Raw genomic sequence first — 18,843 nt, forward strand, 5'->3', positions numbered from 1 at the left:
ACTATATAACAAAGATCTTTGTATGAAATAAATTGTTATTTGAAAAATATGTATGATTGTCTATGCAATATAAATTCGTAAATTATACATTGTGATAGACTCTTGAAGAGTTCTTGATTATATTATAAATGATTGAAGAACAAATTTTTATTTCTTTCTGTATATTGAGAAATATTAAATGTATGCAGTTGTTCATTAGTAGAGAAGTCCTAAAGTAATTCATATGCATCAAGAATTATAGATATATGATCATTTGATATGGAAATTAAGATCATACAACAAGAATGGAACAAATATATGGTCTTGGAGTACCATCATTGTCACAAATAAAAATTTATATCATCAATAATGTGTTATGTTCATCTTACTTGAAATTTTAAACTTTTGTATGAACAACATTGTATATACACATGCATTAATAATTAAATAAGTTGGATAAATACTGATGTACTGGGAACCTCTCATCCATAATTTAGAAGTCCACACATACTCTAGAAGGGTTATAGAAAATATATGATCATAGATAATATACGGTGATATTTTAAAAGTGATAATAATAATCTTATGAGATACATTATCACCAAAATAATTGTGGATCATATGTGCGTGAGGGAGAGACATATTCATGTTGCACTCTTTTTTCCGTAGTTCAGGTTTTGTCACTAGGTTTTTCTAGCAAGGTTTTTAACAAGGAAACTTTCAAATAGTTATGAATATGAAATATATATTGCACTCTTTTTTCCTTAGCTCAGGTTTTGTCCCACTGGGTTTTCTTGACAAGATTTTTAACGAGGCAACTTTAAATCATGTTAACATACTTGCACTTTATGAAGCAAGTAGAGAATGTGTGGAAGTAAAATCATTGACATAACATATTCAAAAAAAAATATTATAAATTACACTCAATAAAGAAGTATCAATACAAGCAGTACTCTATGAAGATAATAATACTTGCATCGCTCAACTAAAAAGAGGGTACATTGAAGGAGATTGAATTATAACACATTTCACCAAATTCCTCTTTATACATTTCAATAGTGCATATTGGTGTCCAACATATTCAATCGAGTATCAATCTTGTAGACTTATTCACAAATTTATCACCAGCATCAACATTTGAGAATACGACATACAAGATTGGAATTCGTCGATTAGAAGATCTCCACGAAGGCCTAAATGAGGGTGAGTTAGTTTACACTGCATTTTTTTTTTCTTTTGAACAAGTTTTTCAACAATGTTTTTTTGAGAGTTTTTATGGACATTCAAGGAGTGTTATGAAATATTATTTATTTCCAAATCACTAAATTAATTATCATCATTTGTATTTTCCTTTATTACATTCATTTAGTCATATCTTTGTATAAATAAAAATTCACCTCATTGAAATAAACAATTAATTTCTCATTTAATTTCTCTTTCTCTCCTCATCTTCTTTTTTTTTCTCATATTTTATATTATTTTATAACATAGATAACTTTTAGCCAAATTTTTCAAAAACAATTTTTCAAAAATTGAGTTTCAAATAATTAGAAAATAAAAAACTTGCAAATATTATTTTTAATTTTTAAAAATATTTTTTTTCCTAACATTTTTTTTTTAATTTTTGCCCAGATACCCTAACTAACACAGATCGAGAACTTGAACCATGGACCTAAACTTAGACCCAAACCTCGAATTCAAACTCAGACCTCAAACCCAAACCCAGAGTTTGATATCAAGGTGGAATGGTTTCATGTCATGATGTAGAATTAAAAAAAAAATAGTAAAAAAAAACCAAAAATTAGTTTTAAGATATGAGTTGACACCATTAAATCACATCCAAACAGCCCCATGGTGTATATTGTTTTTCATTTCTTGGTACATTCTCATTCAAACGAAAGTAAAAGCCATAGTGACCATTAATCTCTTCACAAACAAATTAATAAAGGAAAAATATCACAACTATCACAGCTGTATATGTTAAGCCGATTGTTTCATCAAATTCTACAAAATAATAATTTGTACTGCCTCTCTTCCCCAGCAAAATTGGAATGTGATGCTTAAGTACTGCTAAAAGTTTTTGGCGAGCTTAATGAGCAGTCTCAAAATTTTCCTAAGCCGCTGTAACTGCCAAAGAATGGTAAACAATTTGTTAAACTCTAAGCAAAGCAATCAAGAATCCATTAAATTAACCGTTTAAGACTATTGAAGGTCAAAAAACCGAAGGGAGAAAAAGTAGAGGACCTTTGATTGGAGCTTCGTCTTGTGGTTTCATGGCAGGGAAAAGTAGAACTTCCTGGCACCCAGCAAAATTATAGTGAACGTGAGCAACTCTTTAAACGAGGGGTGAGAACTGAACAGGCGTGTGAGCAGCACACTAACATGTAGGGCACCAAAAAAGAGAGATTTGCATACCTTGATATTCTGGGAATCAGTAAATAACATAGAGAGCCGGTCAATACCCAATCCCCAGCCACCAGTTGGAGGTAACCCGTACTCAAGAGCAGTACAAAATGTCTCATCAAAGGCCATAGCTTCATCATCACCTGATGCCCGGTCCTGGTAATGAACCACACAACTATTTGAGGAAAAAAACTTGCTAAACAAGAAACAAGTACACAACTGAAGAAGAATATAATACCTTCAGTTGCTCAGCAAACCGCTGTCGTTGTACAACTGGATCATTTAACTCAGTGTACGCATTGCAAAGCTGGATAATAAAAGATTGACCAGAAACATGGTTAAAGATCAAAAACAGATAACTATGTTAACACAAGGGGAATTGCAAACTCTAAAAGTTGACAGGGCATACTTCATGCTTATTGATGAATAACTCAAAACGTTCAGTCAAGCCTGGTTTTGATCTATGCCACTTTGCCAGAGGACTCATTATCTCTGGATGGTTAATAATGAAAGTTGGGTTTACACAAGTCTCTTCCAAAAAGTGACCCACAAGCTGCATGCAGAAAAGGTAGACTCGATGTTATATATACTAAAAATAAAATGGAAGTTGACTGAAGTCCTGTAAAAGAGCTATAAAATTTTCCAAATCACAAACTCGAGGAATTTTCAACAATGAATAACATGTTACAGCAATTGTATGAATTAAATACCATACTCTCTTACGCTAATAGTTAAGATAGTATTAGTAGAATTACAAGGAACCAACTTAGATAATGCAGACACACTTTATCCCAATCACCTTTGTGAGAACTGAGGCTTACACATTAACAATTCTAGTGGAAAAAAAAAAAAACAATCTCCTAGCCAGCATATTGTAAGTTGTAACCAACAAGGAAGGTGGTAAAGCCAGCGGGCAGTCTTATGTGCTGCTTCTGATGAAGAGAGCATTTATCACACATCAATTAAGCTTTTCAATGACTTAGATTTACATAACTAAATAGGAAGGAAATTATTGAAACAAAATAAAATTCAAAATCTCCTACACATCATCCAAGTAAACCAAACAGTGCCTAGGCATGTTAATAGAAACTCAGCATCCAAGCTCATGACGCTACAACATAAGAAAAAAAAACAATATTCTTTTATGTTCCCTATTAAACGTGATTATGCTAAAGTTTGAACACATAAAAGAGAAAAAAATGAAGTCTAACCTTGTCCAATAAACGGGTTGTTGTCTCAGGAGGTGCACATTTGATTTCATATCTTACGCAAGCATCCTTCAAATATTTGTTTGCTTCATCACTGGCAAGGTCCTTTGGTATATTAAGATTGGCCATCCTCTCTAATTCCCCGATCATATCAATCCTTCTGCAATAGGTCAAACCAATAAAAATGTTATCCAGATGTTAAAAGCACTTGAGTCCATTACAAGTAAATATATTCTATCAAATAAAAAAAAAAACAAAAAAGTAGATATATTCCATACCTGAAAGGTGGGGTAAAGTCAATCTCAATTGGTTCTGCATCAAGTCCATTTGCATGATACCTAATTTTATATCCGCCCGTAAGTTCCTTGACCATTCCTAATTCAGATGAACAATGTTTAGCCAAAAAAACACACCTAGGTACTTGAGGAAATGAAATTTGAAAAGGCAAGCACATGAAGAATAATAAAAGTGTACTAACAAATATCCAACCCTTACCACTCAACATTTTCTCAGTTAGTTCCATCAGATCATTATAGTCTGCAAATGCCATATAAAATTCGCAGGTAGTGAATTCAGGATTATGTGTTAAATCTATACCCTCGTTCCTAAACTGTTTTCCTATCTCATATACACGATCAAGTCCACCAACAACCAGCTCCTTAAGATAAAGTTCAGGAGCAATTCTCATGAAAAGCTTCATATTAAGATCATTGTGATGAGTCACGAAAGGACGGGCAGCTGCTCCACCAGCAATCATGTTCATCATTGGAGTTTCAACCTGAATGGAACAAAAATTAAGAGAAAAAAGAGTGAGCAAATATTAAAAACCGTGTGCAAAAAAAAACAAACTATAGAATATATACACTAGGCAATAAAATATAAGCTGAACAAACTCATAACGTAACACAGACTAACCTCCAAGAAATCAAGATTGTCAAGAAACTTTCTAATATATGAAATGATCTTAGACCGGGTCTTAAAAATTTGTCGGACCTCCGAATTCAGCATCAAATCCAGATAACGTTGGCGATATCGAGTTTCCTACCATATATCAAAACAAAAAAATCACATTTATAACTGAATCATAAAATAAATGGGTAAACACTTAAAATGCTAACAAAATTAATAAAATGAAAGAAATATTAAAACAGAAATAGACTATATCATTGAGTATACATACAAAGGAGAGAATTAAAATAAAGAAATAAATACCACAAAACTAGAAAAAGCTGTTAGCAAGGATACCCAGTTCGAAAAACCAAGGTAGGTTACTGAACAATTGATACAGGATCACAAGAGTATATAATATAAACTGCTTATTTTTTATATTGTAGAAACATCTAGGCATATATTATTATTATTTTTTTTTTTATGCTTGAGGCAACTCGTGTGCATAATATATCAAATGTGCTCAATAAAGAAATACACATCAAGGATTGTGATTCTAAAGCTAGACAACATTGGTATGCATAGACCAAGATAAGCACAATATGTTCTTAGAGCATATTCAGTGGAGTGATAAAGAAGTGATGCATTGCTATATTTGAGCATTTTAAAAAAAAAAAAAAAAAAAGCTACTTCAGTAGGGGCTAAGAACGGTATGAAATTTGGATCTTATCCTTCATACTTCCTAAAAGGCTTTGCGTTATAGAAGCCATAATAGGTCTTTTTAAAATTTCAATTTTCTTTTTATCATTGACACAATTGGTGCTTAATTGAGGCGCTATAAGAACGTAAACATCTACAGATCCAATGTTCAAATGTTGGTCCCCCCAATCCCTCCCCCCACCCCCACTCCTACCTAGTAGCTTACTTTTATAATTACAATACTGCCACTGAAGAATAAAAAATGAAAATTCAAAACTGATTTTTCAATAAATATTACTGATAGTTATCAATTTGCATCTGAAAATGCTACTTTGCAGGAGCACAATGCCTTGTGCCAAATAAATTACGTGAACAATTTTTGTGCCAAATTTAGCACAGTATTCCAATCATACATATAGCAGATGATCTTAAAAAGGAGGAAAGAAAACTAATACCTGATCTTTCAATATGTATGTTTCAGGATTCCTGGTACTTCCGGGGACCCATGCATCAGTTTTCTGCAGAATTAATAAATTATATACACATATGAATAAGCCAACCAACAAAGAGAATGTATAACCTTTTTTCTTACCTTCAAATTTGTATTCTCTGAACCAGTCACAGCTTTCTGCCTTGGCATCATGTGAAGACAATGGGATAAGACCATGAATGATTTTGGGAAAATACTCAACTCCCCTCTTTTAGTTTTTCCTAAAAAATTTAAAATTACTTCAATTAGCGAAGTGCAGTTATAAGGAGTCATTCAACCCAAACAGACCAGTAATTACAGTCTAGTAAGATACACAAAATAAGGCTACTACAAATGATGCAGGCGAAGTCAAAAAAAAAACAGGAAAGGCATATGATTTTGAAAACTGTTGCAAATCAATTAGTTTTGGGTGTTTTTTCTATGACTCAGTGAAGATGGCTTCTCTTACCACCTGACAACATACTTCATATTTAGATTAATCTCCCAAAGAACTGCATATGATTCATAAGTTTAGAAACAATAAGCATGACTTATTATGAGATTTTTCACATGATATTGCTCTTTCAGACTGATTCCTCATGTCTCTTAATTATCGTACTTTTGCCTACTTAATTATTTACCAGATGATTCTTGTTTCTACAATGAACAAGCCTTCAATTCAATCCAAATCAAATTATGACGATATTATATTTATTCAAGAAAAAAAAATATCAAACAGTTAGCAGGCAGCAGTAGAGACTCAGACCTGGAAAACCAGAGACACCAACAATATCACCACGCTTAACACTTGAATGGAACCTAGAAAATTCAGCTTCATCCATGTCTGACTTGCTGCATTAAAAGATTAAAAGGAAAAAATAAATAAAGGAAAACAATGATACCATAGTAATTGTATTTTTATCTCACAATATCAACAATTTCAAGTTCACAAAATTAACATAAGCATTGAATATTTAAAATTTTTAAAATTAAGTAAAACTTGTCCGCAAACAGATTTAAATTTAAGAGCTACTTGCTGCAATTTATAGTAAATAATAAATATTAATATCCACAGCACAAAACTCTGAGGAGTAAAATGCATAATAACAATCAAGTAATTATAGGAACTTAAAATTCCAAAGATCTAGTACCAACAAAGGAAAAAAAAGTGACAGGAAAATCATGTTATTTGAGCATACAGATTTAAATATGAAAAAAGAAAATAAAACAATACCTGGCATCAGCCATCACTTGGACCTTAGCACCCCCACCATGTAAATCATAAAAGAAAAGTTTTGAGGAAGACGACCGTTTGCTCATAATTCGGCCTTGCATAATTGAAAGGAAAAATAAAATCAACCTAACAGAAACAAGAAAGAACACCCAACACTTTCCTTGTTAAAAAACCCTTAAGACTTTCATACCAGCTAAAGATACCGTAACATCCTCTTGATGCTCCCCATTGCTTAAGCTTCCATAATTCTCTATGTATTCAACAATAGACATAGATACGAAGAATTTATGAGGATAAGGATTATGACCTTCTGTCTTTTGAGATGCAAGATACTTGATCCTGTTTTCAAAGTATTGCTGAAGCAGAAAACGTGTCAAATGAGAAAGAAGTTTTAATATTTCATTATGCACCTCTTATAAGAAGATGACTGTATTTATACCGTTGGATCCATGTCTTCATCATCAGCTGTTGCAGATTTCTTAGCCTGTGTGCTAGGTGCTGCAGCAGCCTAACAGATGTAAACAAATTTTACAATGTCAAAAGATTTAACCATAAAAGTGCAAGATATAGAGCTATCATAAAAATAAAACATTTCAGTTGTGGTGAAAATTTTCAGAAAACAAGAAACTGATGTACGAATCATGCACTTCAATTCAATCCCACCATGTAATGTTACATCTTCAGATTCATAAATCAAAGGGAAGACATACTTAAAGCTTCTAACTCCCTTAAGAAATTGAATAATCACAGTTCATACATTATCCACAGTTCTCCAAATTCACCATACCCGATATCATTTCTATGTCGACTAGCTATATGATAACCAAAAAGAGAGTACCTGCTTAGCTTTTTCTTCTTCCTTTCGCCGTCTTTCCTCTTCCTTCTGCTTAATCTTTAACTCCTTCTTGCGTGCACTGTAAGCAAAACCAAACAAAATAAATGTAAGAACACCACATAAAGAAAAGAAGAAAATGTGTATATATATTAAGGAACAAAAACCCTGACTAGTATAATTAGCATTTGTGGTTCTGAAAATGCGAAAATGTACTAGTAAGTAGCTTAGACATAATCCACTATAATAGAAAATACATTACATATTATAGCTTAATTTTCATTTCTTCAAATTCCCTCCAATGTTTGACACCCACACAGAGAGAAACATCCCCCAATAAAAATAAAATTATAATAATTAAAAAAAAAAAAAAAAAAAAGAGAGAGAGAGAGAGAGAGAGAGAGAGAGAGAGAGAGAGAGAGAACGAAAATGTGCTTGGGGAAACTTACTTCTTGCTCATAGTATCAGATGAAGCATCCATTGATAAATCGGAGACAGATTTGGCAGCTTGATCAACTGGGTCCGCCATTGAAAGTGAGATTGAGAGTGGAGCGACGGCGTTGATTCTGTGTTAAGGGTTTGGGTTGATAGAACTGAAACTGGAACTATGGGAGCAAGCTTTAGCGTAAAATGTACCCACTCCCAGCTAGGGTTTCCCGTACACAGACTTGTCTCTCTCCTCTTTTATTTTATTTTATTTTATTTAACAAAGAAGATATTTGCGGTGAGGTCCTTTAATTTTTTTTTTAAGCCTAATTAGGATTTTTACTCCCTGAACTTTGACATGAACCAAATCATGTCCCCTGAATTTTTAAGGTCGTTAATTATGCCTCTGAATTATTGAGATTGTTGAATTTAAGGACTTTGTCTAATTTCATTCAATTTCACTATTTAAGTGATTATTTATGTACTAAATCATACTCCCCACACTTTGATATCTACCAAATCATGCCCTTCGAACTTTGACATGTACTAAATCATGCCCCCTGAACTTTCATCCACGTTAGACTTTTTTACTAAATTTGGACAAAAGTCCTTAAATCCAACAATCTCAATAGTTCAGGAGGTATTTTTAACGACCTTAAAAGTTCAGGGGGCATGATTTGGTACATGTCAAAATTTAGAGGACAAAAATCTTATTTAGCCTTTTTTTTAATATTTGGAGAGGAACCTTCTTATCAATTGTAACTCTTAAACATGAAAAAAAAATGGCGACAATAATATAAAAATTTTACAGTTTGGTCACACATCAAGCAGGCAAATGCCGATGTTATTATTTAATATCACACTCAATTATTTTCCCTTTCTTTTCTACACTTCTTCTTCTTTTTATTTTTATTTTCATATTCAGCTTTAATTTTGAATTAAATCACCATGATCAAAATCAATTCACTCTCCTAAAAACTTCTGCCACGATCTCCAACTGCAATTCAAGCTCCATTATTTGACGATTTCTTCTCCATCATCTCAACTCCACAATTTCTTTTCATATTTTTTTCCCTTCAATAAATTTCTACATAATGGCTATCACGTGTTATTCATCTTCTCCTTCTCCTACTGTGAAAAAACTCACTCTTAAGAAAACTATTGTTAAAAGTTCTAAACCTCTAGTAATGGGTGTGGAGTTGTTGGTGAAAAGAGGCAAAGGGAAATGGCCTATGGTGGACAATGATGATTGTGATGAAAATTTTGTTGAACAAGTAACAAAACACGAAAGGCGTCCTATGAAAAAGTGTTTAATGAGATTTTCGAAAACTGATTAAAATAAGAGTTGAGAGACTAAATAAATTTATAAAGAGATGGGGATTTTTCCGTGGTTTGGGTATTAATGAATCCTAGTCCACGAGTCAATCGTATTTGGCTTAATAGCTTTGATGTATTACGATGGGGTTATTACAAGCTCAAAAACCCTAGCTTCTTGCTATAGTGTTTATGTAATGTTTTTCTTAATATTTGGATGAGGGTATAAGGTGATATTTATAGGGTAGGAACCGGGTTTGGGTACATTCGTGACTCGCTAGGGTTGGCCCACTAATGGGGTAAATACATGAAATATGTGACTATGGACCCACTGGTTGAAGCTCAGATCATGAGCCAGAAGCGATCCGTACGTCTAGGGACGACAAGATCCTTGACAAATGCCTTGCGGCCACTGGCTATATGTATTGTGTCAGAGGGCTGCCACATTATCCCAGACCAGGTCTCTGAGGTGCCTCTTGGAGTGCCCCCTTTGGATGTATCCCAAATGCTCATTTGGAGGGCTTCGATCACTTCTTCTCAAGAAGGAAGGAGGCCATTCTGGATCCGGATAAGCCCTGTCTCGAAGGTGTGTCCTCTGGGCCTTGAATGGGCTTGCACCTATCCTTCTGTATCGGTTGGGACTGGCTTTTTGGTAGTGCTTTTGACCAGACCCTAGCAAATTAATCTTAAGTTGAGAACACCACATGTCATCCTTCTAGAATGCGGATAACATTTACCCCCAAGCTTTCAAGACTTGAGAGTGGCAGAGGCTTGTAGTTTTCTCTCCGAATTGTCATGGACACGTGGACAATTCAAAAAATGAGTGACCTTTTCGACTTCTGTATTCCTTGCTTGTGGATGACTAGGGACCATTGGATTAGTGTAGTACATGTGGCACTAGCTTCTTAGTCCATGAACTTCATGCACGTTGGAAAAGCACGCGGGGCTTGGGGTAGTGTGATGAGGGCTAATTCATGTCAACACTGGTACCAAGGTGAACATTGTGATTAAAAATGCCTCAGTTTCGATAATAGGCATTAAATGCTGACTCTTCTACTCCCTAACTGTTAGATCACTTTTTCGTTTTTTGAGACGCCATATGAGTCGTAGATTGTAGAAGTACGTGAATTGACATCCTTCACTTATAAATAGGGTGAAGAAACGAAATTCGCCACCTTAGCTTATTTCACATTTTGAGTTTAAATTCTTCAAGAGAGAAAAACCCAAACTTTGCCCCTGGTGAATGTCTAATCTTTTTTACGACTGCCTTAGTCTTCTTTTTTAAATTTGAGCAAGAGAAAATTCAGGAGCATTACCACCGAACTTGACGACGAACCATCCAGATTCATTGAGGTCGCTGAAGATTCAAGTAGAGATCGACAAACTACTTGTTTGGGTGTACAAATTTCAAGCCAGACTTCATCGCCGTGTCGAAGATCCTGCTAAGGTCGCGCCGCCGCAAATCTTGCCACCCCCACGACCTCCTTCTTCCTCGAGTAAGTACTCTTTCCCCCTTGGAACTGTTGATTTCTTTTTGTGATAAAATGCGTGCTTATATTCTGGGCAGGATAGGTTTCTTCTCTATTGAGAGTTTTGGTGATTACTTGCATGTGGGTTATAAGACATAGTGTGCACCATTTAGATGTCTCAAGGGTCATTCTGGAGCTATGGGTTTATCTTGGTATGAATGTTGCCTATAGTCAAGATTAGTATTTATGAATTTTGCTCGTAATTCATCTTCTGTGCTGATTGATTTCAAGGCACTTGTTGACTCAAAAATCTGGATTAGACTTCTAAGCCACATCCGCTTGCTAGATTAGCGAGAATGAAAAAGTAGTTAAATAATTATAAGAGAGACACAACAAATTTATAGTAGTTCACTTTCTGTATCGCGACAGTAATGGAGCTACATCTACTTTGAGTTTTTATTTCTCATGAGATGGTAATTACAGGAAAAATACTAAGTGTTAGAAGCTCTAATTTCTAAAGAATGAAATTAGAGAGAGAAGCTCTGACCTTGTGGGTAGTTTTCTGAATGTGTCAAATGAGCTTATGGAGCTCTCCTTTTATAGGTGAAGAAGGCCCAAAACATAGGGAAAAATAAAAATAAGATATTTTTTTACTGTTGATGATGATCTAATGGTGAAAATTAGCTCTTGGTGGTGATGGCCATTTTTCAGAGCCCGGCAGGTCCCGTTGTAGGTAGCCTAGAGCTTATTTTTGTAACTCCCTTGAGGGTGAATTTTAACAATGATAGCTTGAGTGTGAGACATGACTTGATAGAGCATTAAATTAGCTTCGAAATGCAAGTTGAATCACATCAATAAAATCAATATTGAGTGAGTTATGGCTATTTTACTGAACGCAGTACATGACCCAGTGCCCAAGTTAACATCCAGCGCCCAGGTTGACATCCCAGCGCCTAGGTTGACATATGACGTCAACCTGGATGCTACATAAGTGTAAAAACGTCCAAGGAATGTACTTTAAGATGCCTAAGTGATATTTTGACATCACTTAACCTGTTTATATGTTCTGGCAAAGCTGGTCACCAGTTCTTAGAGATGTTGTTCTACGGAAATGAGAGACTCAAAACTCTTAATTTCCAAGTGAGCCGAAAATGAGAAATGCAAAGTTATGAATTTAACTTCTTTGACTCATAGATCTTTGTTATTGTGAAAATCTAGATGGACTGTCGAAACGACATCATAATTGGATAAGCAGAACCCAGCTCACCAGGCCATTTGTCAACCTGGGTGTTGGGTACTTACTCCTGAGCTCTTGAGGATCTCATTTTTGATACTTCCAAGGCTTTTAAACTTGAGGAAGAGGTTCCGCACCCCATTTTTGACCATTTTGGATTCAATGGTCGCATTAGATTTGGCATTTGAGACATTGAAGGTAGGGTCACAGGTTGATTGTCAACCTAGGCGTTGGGCCCAACACTAGGTCAATCTGGGCGCTGGGCCTCGTTTCTAGGGGCTCAGGTTTGTGGTTTTCTCACTGAGTTTACTTGAATCTTCATTATTTCTTACGATAAAAAAAATGCCTAGAACACCTTTTTTTAACTTGATCGGAAACAGCCCAGGTTGACATGCGCTGGGCCTTGCCCCAAGTGTCAACCTGGGCGCTGGGTCTCAGTTTTGCCCCTTTAAAATTTTCATTTGGTCCCCATAAATATTTGAATCTCATATTTTCTAAAAATGAAGAACATGCTTGAATGTGTTCTTGAAAAACTCCATTTAAAATGGCCCAAGTTGACATGCAGGGTCAGCCCATATGTCAACCTGTGCGATGGGCCTTGCTCTTGGCACCTAGGAAGTGTTGTTTCTTCCACAAAAGGACCTATTTACCCATTTTTTATGTAGACAAAGAATATGTAAAATTAAAATATTTGATCTGATACTTGGAAGGCACCCAGATTGATAGATTGTCAACCTAGGTGCTGGGTGCTCGGGGCCCTGCGGCCCCGGGTACTCAAAAATGAACTTGCTTTGATTTTGATTCTAATGCCTCAAATATTTTTGTGGTATGTCTAGTTGATATTATAATGCAAGTTTTGACCCATTTTCACTAAGACAGTCTCAAAAACCGAAATCCTAGTTGAGGAGGCCAACTTGGGCGCCAGGTGAAACCCTAAGTACCCAAGTTGGCTTCCGAGTTGCAAGTTTGTGTAATGTTAGCTCCCAGGGCTTGGATTAGGTTTCTCCATGTCTTCATGATACAGAATACTGAAAGATAGTGAGTTGAATTCAAGCTATTGAAGTCCAAACATTCATCTCAGAGATCCCAAATTCAACATGGGCACAAGGCTAAGGTCCCTTCCCAGGTTGACTGCTATGACTCGCGTCTACTCAACTCTGTGATGTCATCCTTCATGCCACGTGTCAAATATTAATGTCCACATCACTAGGGAAAGCTTTTGGGTTAACATTTCCCCCTAAGTCAACTTTACATTTGTGTGGAGTTGACTTGATGACATGAATCGAGTCCGTTTCGCTTGAAACTACTAGATGGGCATCAATTTTGACATTCTTAGGCACTTGTATATGTTCTTAAAGCATGCCCAATTGAATTAGGACTTTGAACTCTTTGTTAGCCCAAGATATGTTTCCAAGAGGGGGGGTGAATTGGAAATTTAAACTAATTTCGGAAAATTAAAACTTTTAACACAAAATTATGCAATTAGTCAATTAATCAAGTAAAAGCAAGTAGTATGGCAAGCAATATATTAAGACAAATAATTAAACTTGTAAAGTAAAGAGTTTAAGGATTAGAAAATGCAAACTCTCGATTTTTACAAGGTTCGGTAGAACTATGCCACCTACGTCCTTGGTCTTCAAAGCTATGGACCTAGCTTTGAGTTCCAATATCGAGCCAAGTTAACGGGCTTGACTAACCCTTACAACCGGGAAATTTTCACCAAGGTATTTCCAAACCTCTTACAATAGTTTCGCACCCCCGAGGACTATTAACCTCTTTCTCGGATTGTTAAAGTGCCAATCTCACTATTTCCGGGTTGTTTACAAAACCGGTGCCAACCTCACCTCAATCACAATATGGAAATGTGTTTGATATACAAGCTAAAATCACTCTAGAAATATGATGATACAATGGAAACCTAGAGTGAAAAGCAAGCACACTTAAGATGAATAAAATCAAATTTTGGCTCAAAGTGTGTGAAAAGTGTTGGTTTGGATTTCAAACTTAGAAGCTCCTTAATCTCACTTAGATAGGTTAGATATATGTAATAAATGCTCAACCAACTTAATTTTTTGAGTGAAAATCGAGTTTATATAGTGTTTGAGTGAAAAATAGCCGTTTATAGCCGTTGGGCACGAAAAACGAGACTCCCTCTGGGAAAATCGGTTCACCGGTTTACAATAGGGTAACCGGTTCATGGAGAACCGGTTTACCTCTTTGAAACCGGTTAACCTAAATCCAGGCAGTGGAAAAAGTTCGATTTTTCGCACTAAAACGGCCATAACTCTCTACTCGATTATCCGATTTCAGAAATTCAAACTTTGTTCTCTTAGTTAAACAAAATGTGATTTAGAAATTCAATCAAAAAATTTTTTGAACTATCGTGTGAGAAAACTTGTTGCACAAGTTAGTGAATGGGCCAAAATTCAAATTTATAAAAACTTAGTGTGCTATGCAAATCACTTTAACAAGACTAAAGGAGATTTATACCATTTAATTTTGAGTAGTCTTGATGTAGATGAGCCTCCTAGCTTGATTTGCATGTTTTTGATCCCAAGTTGACTTTTCCCGAGAGTTGACCTTGACTTTGACTTTGACTTTGACTTTCGGGTTGACTTTTGACTTTGAGCTTTTTGAAGACCTTTTTTGAATAGGGTCTTGACTTGTTGATCCCTTGATGAATCTTTTGCTCTTATGAAGTATGAAGTAGTTTATATACTTGTTGAATCTACTTCTTTGATTATGTTTGACTTTACCGAGCAAATATAGATACTCTGTGAACTTGCTTGCAAAATAATCAAGAAAAGATTAGTAACAAATAATAATCAAATATTTGTTTATCATCAAAATAAATGAGTGAATGACTTTTGGTCAACATTCTCCCCCTTTTTGATGATATCAAAATATTTGATTATTTTAACGGAAAGAAAAAGTAAATTGAAACATGTTGAGTTTAGCTCCCCTTTAATGTATGCATATGTTGTTTATACCGTTTTACCTTTGCATATTTAATGTTACCCTTTCTTAACATGACAAAGCTCCCCCTTAATCATATACTCAATAAAGTTGTTAATACTTGAAAACATAATATGATTAATGCCAAAATAATCAATTCCAATATTTCTCCCCCTTTTGATTTCATCAAAAAGGATGGCAGAGGAAGCAAGGTCAAGCTAAATATATTTCTCCCCCTTAATCATACAAGATATGACTTGTATCAATGAAGCACAATGGGTAAAGAGAAATTTCAAAATGCATAAAAAGATGAAAGTTCATATAGTCAAAACAAGTTTAAACATTCAATCTACCAAAAAAAAATATGTCAAAAACCTTGAAAGTAAGAGATGCAGGTAAATAATGGCATGGTTATGATTTCAAACCTTTTCTCATACCTCAAGTATGATAAAACAAATGTGTTCATGCACTTAAATTAATTAGATGACAAGAGTTGAGACTTTTTGGTAAGTTTTTCAAAAATTTAAGTAAAAACAACATATGTACCAAAAATTAGTTTTATGCATCCTTTTTGAAAAATTCTTTTTGTATCAGATTAAACATGATTAATATGAAGTGTACAAGCTGGAAAAATAGAAAAAGCTTCAAAAATGAGAGATTTTGACAAGTTTTACTCGTTTTGGTCATATAAGGTCATTTTAAGCAACTTACATACTAAAAATTGATTTTATGCAAATTTTCATGCAAAATCTTTTTTGACAGTTGATATATGATAAAACAAACATGCTCAAACAAGAAAATCAGAAAAAAGTCAAAAATCCTAACTTTTCGGTAAGCTTTTCGATTTGCTTAAAAACTAGAAATCTACCAAAAATGAGTTCTATGCAACCAAATTGAAAAATTCTTTTTCCAGTAGGTCAAAAATATCAAATGTGAGGTGCACAAACTTACGGAATTGAAAAATAATGAAAATTGAGCACGTTTGGAGAAAAACACTCTTTTAGGTCTTAAAAAGTCAAAATTATGCAAGATAGTACCAAAATCAAGATTTGAGCATTATTTTTGAAAAATTCTTTTTGAGACAGTTTATATATGAGTATTTAGAGATGTACAAGCTTTCAAAACAACAATTTTCTCAACAATATAAAATTTTGGCTAATTTCACCCATTATGGCGTTAAAAAGTTGAAAATAAGCAAATGACATACCAAAATTTTGTTTAAAGTATATTTCAATCAAGAAAAACCTTTAGGCATGCTAAATACACTCATTTGGACATGTTCAAACATATAAACACATATACTAGCCAAATATGTAAAAATTCACATATTCACTAGTTCAAAGGTATGTCCAAAGTTCACCAAAAATTTGCATAATGACCTATAATGTGAATTTTTCACCATGTATAGTTCAAGAATGTCAAAACTCAACTAATCAAAACTTTTATTCATAGAAATAGTATGTGACATACCAATTAAGCATGTATGCATAAGAGAGTGAACAAGAAGGATCAAAAGCAAGTCAATTAGCCAAACACTTCAAATTTCATTTTATTTTTATCTAGGCATCTTAATCTCATCAAAATAAGTAGAATGAATAAGAATGATATTACCGATTCCCAAATTTGTTAATTTAGGTTGTGTTCAAGAATTGGCACACTCTTTTTCTATGCTTTTTGAGACTTGTTGGTAATGTAGGAAATTGGCATTCTTCTTTAAGCATCAACACCCAAGAGCCAACTTTGGTTCCTCTTTATTGATACCTACAAAACAAACTTATATCTTTCTTTTTGGTACCCACATGACTTTGGGTCCTTTGATGTTAGTCTTTAAAACCTTTGGTATCCAAATAGCCTTACCAAAATAGGCATTCTTTTTCACATGACAATAGGATTTAGTATGACCATCTTGGTTACAATAAGTGCAAGTTAAGTTCAAATTACTAGATGATTTGACAAAGAAATTCCTAAGAAATTTTTGTTTCACACTAGTGTTATATCCTATACCACTTTTTGAAAAAGCACATTTTTGACTCCCAAGCATCATTTCAAAATTCTCTTTTCCTTTTGTAAAATTGTAAACCACCTTGTTTAAATCATCAATTTTAGCTTTCAAGTTTACAACATCTTTTTCAAATAAGGAACACTTTTTGCATTGGGTTTCAATCAAAAACTCATTTTCTTTGACATTCAAAGCCTCAACTTCTTCAAGCAATAAATTTATTTTCTTTCTTTGAGTTGAGTTCTTAGCAAGCAATTTTTCAAAATCAACAAGCAAATCATTGAAGGATTTTGATAATTCATCATAAGACATATCAAGTGCATCATCATCACTTTCACTTTCAAAATCACTTGTATGGTTAGGATTACTTACCTTATCATCAATGGCCATAAAGCAAGTGTTGGTTATCTCATGTTGTTCATCTTCGGAACTTTCTTTCTCGCTTTCACTCCAAGTAGCCACCATTGCCCTTCTTCTATTCCTCTTTCTCAAGGGACAATCCGTTTTCATATGACCGGGCTTTTTGCATTCATAGCAAGTAATTTGATCATCTTTTCTTGAGCTCTCCCTTGAGTTACTCCCTTTGTAAAATCTATTTGCATTCTTCTTGAACTTCAAAAACTTCTTAAAGTTCTTTGTGAGTAGGGTTATATCCTCCATATCACTATCACCATGCTCACTAGCTTCACTATCATCATGTGAAGTAGATTTGAATGCAATGGTGTTCTTCTTCTTTTTATCGACTTCCTCTTCTTCTTGAGCATTCATGAAAATCTCATGATTCATGAGAGAACCAATGAGCTCTTCCAATGGTAGAGTTGAGAGGTCTTTGGCTTCTTGGATGGCAACTACTTTGCCTTGGTAGGCTTTGGTGAGACTTCTCAAAATCTTGGTGACCATATCTTTTTGTGTAAGTACCTTGCCAAGAGAGTTCAAACCATTAGTAATAGTTGTGAAACGAGTATACATGTTAGCAATGGTATCATGTTGTAACATCTTGAAATTTTCATATTGAGTAACTAAAAGTTGAATTTTTGTTTCTTTCATGGCACTAGTTCCTTGATGAGTTACTTCTAACATTTTCCACATATCATGAGCCGAGGAGACTTGCTCAATATTTTTAAATATATCTCTATCTAATCCACATATTAAAGCATACTTAGCCTTAGCATTCTTAGACATCATCTTTTTATCATTTTCATCATATGCTTCATATTTCTTTATAGTTTCTACACCATCTACAACATGCATAGGAATGTAAGGACCATAGCATACAATATGCCACAAATCATAATCAATGGATTGAAGATACGTTTCCATTCTAATTTTCCAATAAGGAAAGTCTACCCCATCAAAGAATGGTGCTCTACTTGTGCTTAAACCTTCTAGCATGTTATTGTGTGAATTGCTTGGAAACGCCATGCTCTAGATTGTGAAATCTAATCAAATTATTTGAGCCCTTGCTCTGATACCAATTGTTAGCCCAAGATATGTTTCCAAGAGGGGGGGTGAATTGGAAATTTAAACTAATTTCGGAAAATTAAAACTTTTAACACAAAATTATGCAATTAGTCAATTAATCAAGTAAAAGCAAGTAGTATGGCAAGCAATATATTAAGACAAATAATTAAACTTGTAAAGTAAAGAGTTTAAGGATTAGAAAATGCAAACTCTCGATTTTTACAAGGTTCGGTAGAACTATGCCACCTACGTCCTTGGTCTTCAAAGCTATGG

The 18,843-nt window shown here is 34.3% G+C and overlaps 2 protein-coding genes across 3 annotated transcripts; both read right to left on the reverse strand.

Moving 5' to 3' along the window:
- Positions 1 to 1,812: 1,812 nt before the first annotated feature.
- LOC115724960 (lysine--tRNA ligase, cytoplasmic) lies at positions 1,813 to 8,420 on the reverse strand. Of its 2 annotated transcripts, none has more exons than XM_030654343.2 (17): positions 8,162 to 8,420; positions 7,719 to 7,794; positions 7,320 to 7,388; positions 7,071 to 7,236; positions 6,881 to 6,974; positions 6,413 to 6,498; positions 5,770 to 5,888; positions 5,633 to 5,695; positions 4,506 to 4,631; positions 4,086 to 4,368; positions 3,869 to 3,965; positions 3,594 to 3,750; positions 2,792 to 2,935; positions 2,621 to 2,689; positions 2,395 to 2,538; positions 2,224 to 2,275; positions 1,813 to 2,106 (listed from the first exon to the last, which is right to left on the reverse strand). In XM_030654343.2, exons 1-17 carry the CDS (start codon positions 8,239 to 8,241, stop codon positions 2,093 to 2,095), a joined length of 1,839 nt encoding a protein of 612 aa, XP_030510203.1. In that variant the 5' UTR covers positions 8,242 to 8,420; the 3' UTR covers positions 1,813 to 2,092. The 2 variants fall into 2 exon arrangements, with proteins under 2 accessions (XP_030510203.1, XP_030510204.1); XM_030654344.2 differs by having other exon boundaries at positions 1,813 to 2,100; positions 8,162 to 8,403.
- Positions 8,421 to 16,884: 8,464 nt separating this feature from the next.
- LOC115695214 (uncharacterized) lies at positions 16,885 to 18,531 on the reverse strand. Its single transcript, XM_030622296.2, has 2 exons — positions 18,181 to 18,531; positions 16,885 to 18,027 (listed from the first exon to the last, which is right to left on the reverse strand). Exons 1-2 carry the CDS (start codon positions 18,529 to 18,531, stop codon positions 16,885 to 16,887), a joined length of 1,494 nt encoding a protein of 497 aa, XP_030478156.2.
- Positions 18,532 to 18,843: the final 312 nt, after the last annotated feature.

Source organism: Cannabis sativa, chromosome 6 (genome assembly GCF_029168945.1).
Source record: "Cannabis sativa cultivar Pink pepper isolate KNU-18-1 chromosome 6, ASM2916894v1, whole genome shotgun sequence".
NCBI lineage: Eukaryota > Viridiplantae > Streptophyta > Magnoliopsida > Rosales > Cannabaceae > Cannabis > Cannabis sativa.